The 7,852-nt window shown below is 44.7% G+C and overlaps 1 protein-coding gene across 9 annotated transcripts in view; it reads left to right on the top strand.

Annotated features, from left to right (window-relative positions):
- Positions 1 to 7,852, top strand: part of Kalrn (kalirin RhoGEF kinase) — a 609,827-nt gene that overhangs the window by 593,040 nt on the left and 8,935 nt on the right. For all 9 annotated transcript variants that reach the window (XM_026785738.1, XM_026785749.1, XM_026785747.1 and 6 more), the window contains 3 exons: positions 1,024 to 1,188; positions 2,996 to 3,074; positions 5,671 to 5,871. In XM_026785738.1, the coding sequence (XP_026641539.1) occupies positions 1,024 to 1,188; positions 2,996 to 3,074; positions 5,671 to 5,871 (445 nt within the window). The remainder of the gene's footprint in view (positions 1 to 1,023; positions 1,189 to 2,995; positions 3,075 to 5,670; positions 5,872 to 7,852) is intronic.

The following is a 7,852-nucleotide window of genomic DNA, read 5'->3' as shown; positions in this document are numbered from 1 at the left end:
AGGAAGGAAGGAAGGAAGGAAGGAAGGAAGGAAGGAAGGAAGGAAGGAAGGAAGGAAGGAAGGAAGGAAGGAAGGAAGTTAGTTTAAGCCAAATGTGGTGGCTCACACCTTTGAGCACTTGGAAGGTACTGGCAGGTTCTCCATGAGTTCGAAGCCAAGCCAGGTCACCTAGAGCTACATAGTAAGACCCTGTCCCAATAATAGTAAAATTACAATAAATAATAATACATTTAGAAAGGCACTTCCAGGAAGTTGTGATTGTCGCAACCACAGCTCCGAGCCACATCACAAATTACCCAATTAGACTGAAAGCCCAGCTTGCCTGCCTAAGATCATTTTTTTACTTTGCTTTCCATCACCATCGTTACCTTTGCTCTTCCTTCCTTTTTCCTTGTTAAGCGGGAGCTGTGAGATTATAAGACTCTTCAGTTCCGCCTTTCCTTGAGCTGTCTGCCACAGGCTGTGCAGGCCAGCCCAGGTGTGACTGCTGAGCCAGAGGACCTGCTTCAGTGTTTCCAAGTTCAGCTCATAGCTTGCTCAGAAGCTAAGCTCTCGTAGACAAACTGCTTAGTACTTCCTTCTCAACCCGGTTTTTGTGAACTTTAGCTGGAGTTAAAGGGGAGAATTATGCCATGCGTGGAGTATTTTTACATTCTTACATGCTCCTGTATGTGTTCATTTTGCTTTCAATTTCCAGAGGCATGTCTTCTCTCACTTTGCTGTATCTTCTTACAGCCCAATCACGCTGCCACATATCCCCACGTAAAGTCAGTGCTAGCTCCTCAGCTTGCACATTTGAGAAGGGATAGAGTCCACAGGCCAACTTCTTGCACAGCCTTTGTTTGATGTTATTTAGGAAACGGGGCCAAAATCCCCCACATTGGACTGCAAACTTTCAGAGCCCGACAGTGGCCATCCTGTCCTTTGAACTGGTTCTGTCCATTTTCCTATCTTTGGCTGCTGAAGGTCTTTGAAACAATGTCTCTTTGACTCCCCCTCCCTCTCCTTGGAACTGCCCTCTAGGTTCCCAGGTCTGGCAGCAGTCCGTAGCTTCAACCTTGGACACTTACCTCGTCATTGAAGACCTTAGTCCTGGATGCCCTTATCAGTTCCGGGTCAGTGCCAGCAACCCTTGGGGAATCAGCCTCCCCAGTGAAGCCTCGGAGTTTGTGCGCCTTCCAGAGTACGGTGAGTCCCAGCAAGCCTAGGGCAGCTAGCCAGCAGTGGACCACTGTTGCAAAATCATTGGCATCTCTGATACCATGGGGAGGGGTCTTGGGGCTGCATGGCAGCTTCCATCCGGCCACCTTTGAAAGACCAGATGGAATGTCTCCAGGAGATATATGGGAGCCAACATGAGGTCTACCACCATTGCTGACCCTGGGCTTTCTGGGGTTTCCCAGGGGAACCTCGATGGACAGGCAGGAGACCTGTGTCCCAGTCTGCTCTCTGGCTCTGGCCCTCCTCTGAGACCTTTTGGGAATTCTAAGTTTGTTTTCCCCTGGGTGCCTCTGGCCAGCATGTGTTGAACACAGGACTATAGTGCTAAACAGCTTAAAAGAGGGAGCAAAGTAACCTGGGTGAAGGACTTTGCTATCAGATAAAATGTTATTTGCCCCACCTTTCCAGAATTTAGTTTGCCACATAGATCTATTTTATCTACATAAAATTGAAAGTAAGACATACATGTAACTAGCTAGAAATAGATATTACCGGTGTGATTCTTCTTCTGCCCACCTTGCTCTCTGCCCATCTTGGTCCCGTGGACATTTTAAAGGAGGAAGCTTGCTGGTCTGAAGAAACACCCATTGGTGACACTTTAGGCAGTACACAGATGTGGCGCGTGTACTGAGGACAAGACAGGAAAGGGTGGGAGTGTCGCCATACCTAAAATGCAGCAGACCTGTGTCTCTGTGGGTTAAAGGAAGTTTGGAGTCCCCACAGGACTCTCTGGAAATGCAGGTCATGGTCAGCCCAGCCAGGTGCCTGCCAATGGCCTTGACTTGTTCTCACAGGCATGTGACTTTCTGGAAAACCTTGACCCTGGGTCCACACGTCCTCAGAATTCATTGTGAGCATGTCACCAGCTCGTGTTTCGGGAGAGCTGAGGTGACGGACCAGTATGGAGTCTTAAGAACTGAGTTACTAGGCAGAGGCAGGCGGATCTCTGTGAGTTCGAGACCAGCCTGGTCTACAGAGCTAGTTCCAGGACAGGCTCCAAAGCCACAGGGAAACCCTGTCTCGAAAATCCAAAAAAAAAAACAAAAAAAAAAAAACTGAGTTACTAATATGGGTCCCTTCTTTCCAAGCCACCAGCTCAATGTGGCTCGGGATGGCCACCATTTTTGTTATGTTACTTCTAAGACCCAATTCCCAGCAGACAATACAAATCCCAAGGAGTGTGCATGCTTGTGTGTGTGTGTGTGTGTCTGTGTAAGACAATTAACACATCGTACAAGGTCAAGCTGAACTACCAAATCTCACACAAGAACCAATTATGGCTGAAGTTCAGTCATCCCGTATCCAGGGTGAACTCGCCCAAGGCTGAGGACTTTGGTGCTAGGCAGAGAACTCTCTGGCATGCTCTGCTCATGGCGTTTCCTTTTTCCTTCCGTGACCCTCAGCTTTTTCAATCCCTCTGCACCCTCCCCTGGTCCTCACCTTCACTGACTTCTCCTTCAAAGTGTTCTTCTTCCCCGTTTCTGTTTTCTCTAACTTTCCAGGAAACTACGCTTCTGATCGTGTCCCACGTTCTCCCTTTGCTCGAGGAGATGACAGAGAGTGCCTGTCTGCCTCTGCCGTATCAGTTCTCCTCAGACATTTAAAAAATAACTTTCCAGAGAGTCACGGCCTTTTCCCACTGGGAGGCCTCCAAGTTTAGTCATAAGAATGGGCTATTTTCCTTAGGTTATTATGCTGGATTTTCTTTATGAAGCTTTTCTTTCTTTTCATATGACATTCATAATGTCACTTGTGGATTCTCCCTCTCCCAAAGATGCAGCCGCTGATGGTGCCACCATTTCTTGGAAGGAAAATTTTGATTCTGCTTACACCGAACTGAACGAGATTGGCAGGTAAGGAGACCAGCTACCTCACAACAGGAAAATGATCAACTTGGTTTTGTTGGTCTTTCTGTTTGTTATTTTTTTCAATTTTGAGACAAGGTTTCTTTGTGTGGCTTTACTGTCCTGGAATTAGCTCTATAAGCCAGGCTGACCTTGAACACACAGAGATCTGCCTGCCTCTACCTCCTAAGTGCTGTGATTAAAGGTGTGTGTCACGTTGCCTCAGCTGGGGTTTCTTTCTATCTTGTGTAGAAGAATTCTCTGTGGTTGGAAAACAGCTAGTGCATTCCTGAAAATTTTCTACTTTTCTTTTTCTTTGCTTGAGTTGGAAGCTGGTCTCATCAACATTTTCTAAGAAAGTCTGGAGATTTTTAAGCCACAAAATATTCCTAAAAAGTGTAATTTTAGCTGTATGTCCCAAGTTTTGATATATGATATTTCTATTATCATTGTTATTTTTAGGTATTTTTTTCAACTATGGTTAATTTTTGAACCAGTTACAATAGAGTAGAAATTACATAAAATGCTCTAATATGTATGAGATTTTAAATTATATTTTGTTATTCACTTCTAATTTCATTGCCCTATGATCAAAGGAGTTGCTCAGCCTTGCTCTGTAGGTAAAATATAACAAAATTTTGTGAAAAGTTTTATGTATTCAGGCTTAGTGGCTAAGAGCACTGGCTGCTCTTCTAGAGAACATGGATTTAATTCCTAGCACCTACATGGCAGCTCACAACCATCTGTAACTCTAGTCCCAAGGATTCTAACACTCTCTTCTGGCCTCTGGGAGCATTGCACATATTTGGTACACAGACATACAGGTAGGCAAATTGGCTATACATATAAAATAAAAATAAAGGGGAATTTAAAATGTTTCATTTTACTTTCTTTTTAAAATTAATTTTATTTGTCTGCATGGCTATTTTGCCTGCATGTATGTCTGTGCACCACATGCATGCTGGTGCCTGCAGAGACCAGAAGAGGGTGTTAGAGCTCCTGGAATTGGAGGTTTGGAGAGGAATGAGCCAGCTTGTGGGTGCTGGGAACTCAACACTGGTGTTCTGCAAGAACAACAGTGCTCTTATCCACTGAGCCATCTCCCCAGCTCCATCATTGTGTACAGAAGTATATTCTGCTTAGAAAAGAAAAGAAACCCACCTCTATGTAATGCTCAAAATGGCATAAAAATATCTTGACTAAAATATTATATTACTTCGGGGGGCTGTAGAGATGGCTCAGAGGTTAAGAGCATTAACTGCTCTTCCAGAGGTCATGAGTTCAATTCCCAGCAATCACGTGGAGGCTCATAATCACCTATAATGATATCTGATGCCTTCTTTTGGTGTGCAGGTAAACATGCAGATAGAACACTGTATACATAATAAATCAATAAATCTTTTAAAAATGATACTTTGGCATCTCAAAGAGCCCTAGGATGCTAAGGAAGAAGAGATGACTTTAAAAAAAATATTGTTATAATTAAAAGTACAAAAGGAAAGATTTCTTTTTATTTTATTATGTTTAGTGTGTATGTGTATATATTATGCGGGATGTGTGCACACATGTCACAGCCCATGTGTAGGGGTCATAGGACAATTTGTGGGGTCCCTGCTCTCCTGATTTTATGTGAGTTCTAGGCATCAAGCTCAGACTGTTAGGCTTATTGCTTCAGAAAGTGGGTGCCTTTCTCTACTAAGCCAAATCACCGGTCTGAGAAGGAAAGGTCTCTCTTTTTGTTTCAGATGTATTTGTTTTTATTTCATGAGGATAATTAAGTGCCTGCATGGATGTACGCACACCACGTGTGTGCCCTGTGACTGAAGAGTCCGGAAGAGGGCACTAGGTGCTGGAAATCCAACCCAGGTCCTAACCTTTGAGCTATGACTCCAGCCCCAGAAAGATCTCTCCTACTGCTTGATGGGGGGAGGGGATGTGCACATGTACACAGCAGGGTGTCTTGAGCATGGGACCCAAGTCTGAAATAGTTCATCCATATTTCATGCACACCTTTGCCTGAAAGTAATTTTATGTGCTATGTCTGGTGGACCTGCATTTGACCGTCACTCACCACAACATGAAGTCAGGTATGAAACTTCCCACAGTGATCTCATGTCTGCATTCAGAAGCTGTCAGATTTTAGAGCATTTTGGGCTTTAGATATTTGGATTAGGGACACTCAACCTGTATGATGTTACTGTCTCGGCCATTTAAGTAAGCATGTGCACATGCATCCACACACAAACACACACATACATACGCATGCCCAAGCACATACACTCATACACACATGTTCAAGCACACACACACATGCTCAAGCACACATGTACATGCACACACATATGCTTGAGCACTCACATACATGCATACACACACATGCCTGCTCAAGCACATACACACACATGCACACACGCATGCTTGAGCACTCACATACATGCATACACACACATGCATGCTCAAGCACATACACACACCTGCACACACACATGCTTGAGCATGCACACACACACACACACACGCATGCACACACTGTAAACGTATTCTGGTAAATGACCCCCTGCTAACTGATGAACGTTGGGGAACCTTCCCCCCTTTTGTCTCGCAGAGGCCGGTTCTCTATTGTGAAGAAATGCATCCACAAAGCTACCCGCAAAGACGTTGCTGTGAAATTTGTGAGCAAGAAAATGAAGAAGAAGGAACAGGCTGCCCACGAGGCTGCCCTGCTTCAGCACCTGCAGCACCCCCAGTATGTCACTCTCCATGACACCTACGAGTCCCCCACGTCCTACATCCTGATATTGGAACTGTGAGTACAGGGGTCTTATCTCTAAAGAAGTCCCCATCTGCTGCAGTCCACTGCCCACAATTTATGGACAAGAGTTACATTTTCACCATGTTTTATGGTTTACAAAGTGCTACATAAGACTTTCACCTCCTGTCGTATGTAAATGTAGTATTATTCTACAGACTAGAAAACCAAGAATAGAGACTAGAGAAGGTCTTTACCGCTAGCTCGACAAAAGTCCAGATGAGTGTGGCCCTGAACCCACATCTTCTCACTCCACTTTTTCTTATTTTTCTAAGGTTTATTTGGTTGTTTATATTTATCAGGTACAGTGTTTCATTGCATGTATACACGATGTGATCATCAAATTAGGATATTAGCATATCCATCACCTTAAACATCCATCATTTCTTTGCAACAAAAACATTTATTTTAAAAAAAGAACCTCTTCTCTAGCTATTTGAAATACATTAACAGTTCACATTGGTAACTCTAGTCACCGTACTATAGAGCGCCAGAACTTATTTCCCTTCCCTGGCTGTAATCTGTACTCGTTTCTCACTTACATTTCATTTGCTTCCTACTGTGCACTCTCGGGCTTGATGACACTTGAGAAGAGTTTACTGGAGGAAGGCCTGTGGACGGGGTGGAGCTGGAACGGCAGGAGTTTGTCCTTCAGTCAATAGTCATGGCACCCCACTCTACTACCCTATTCTTTCAGGGTGGAACTTCTCCCTCCAAGACATTCCAGGAATGGCAGATTCTCTTGATAATAAATATCCTTAGAAAGACACAGCTCTTTAAAACTCTGAGGCTATAAATCCAACAGTTAAGACTAAGAGATAAATAATACTTTAAATATAGCATGGGAGATGCTAGGGATCATACATTAGACAGAGCCACAGGAACATACAACAGGTCTTTGTTTGGTGTGTGTGACCGTCAGGGAAGATGTGTGAGAAGCAAGGCCTGAGAAGAACCATGCCCTGAATCTTGCTCTGCCTGTAGATCTCCTGTATGGTCAGTAGGGATGGCTGGTAGAACCCTCCTCCAGGCAATTGAGATTTTGATTCCCTGGTCTAGGAAGGATGAAGACTAGCGAAGAGCTCCAAGATGGGTGGGGTGGCTGGTGCTTTGGGGGCTTGGAGCAGTGCTGCTGTAAATGTTCCCCTTGTTTGCTCCAAGTATCTCTGGGAGTTGCCTGTAGCGAACCCAGTGCCACCCTGTCTGTCCTGTTCTCTCCCACTTCATACCCAGTAGGTCAGAGGGAAGTAGGGAACTTTCCAGGGTCTCCATCCTTTTCTCCTGTCAAGAAAGTAGAATAGTCTCAGCAAGGAACAAACTAGAGGAGAAAATGAAAACGGTCAGGCAAGTTTCAAATGTGGTTGGAAGTTATTCTTACCCCGGCTCACACTCCTTGACGTGGGCATTTCCTGAGATGTGTCTCAAATGACTCATTGCTCCCTAAAGAGTTTGATCACTTCTTGTTACAAAAGGGCACAGGGAGCCTGGAAATAGCTGCCGTTTACTGAGCACGGTCTTGGTTACTTCTCTATTGCTGGAATGAGACACCATGAGCAAGGCGTCATAGAGAAGGAAGAGTCTCTCGGGGGGCTTACCATTTCAGAGGGTGGAGTTCATAACCGGCATGGTGGGGAGCGTGGCAGCAGGCAGACGATGCTAGAACAGTAGCTAAGAACTCGCCTCTTGATCCACATGCACAAGGCAGAAAACTATCTAGGAATGGTGTAGACTTCTGAAACTGTCGAAGCCCACACAGAGCGATACACTTCCTCCAAAGAGGCCACACCTCCTAGTCCTTCCCAAACAATTACACCAACTGGGGACCAAGTACTCAAACCTGAGTCTAAAGCAGCCATTGTCATTCAGTTACCATAAGCACTTTCTTACACTAGGGTGGTGTTAATTCCTCATTGCTCTGCTGGGTTCTTGTACAAGGCTGACAAGGAAGCAGATCTTATTTTGTTGTTGATGTCACTGA

The sequence above is a fragment of the Microtus ochrogaster genome, chromosome 2, assembly GCF_000317375.1.
Source record: "Microtus ochrogaster isolate Prairie Vole_2 chromosome 2, MicOch1.0, whole genome shotgun sequence".
NCBI classification, from domain to species: domain Eukaryota; kingdom Metazoa; phylum Chordata; class Mammalia; order Rodentia; family Cricetidae; genus Microtus; species Microtus ochrogaster.
The sequence above is the reverse complement of the archived record's forward strand: the minus strand, read 5'-3'. Positions and strand labels throughout refer to the sequence as shown.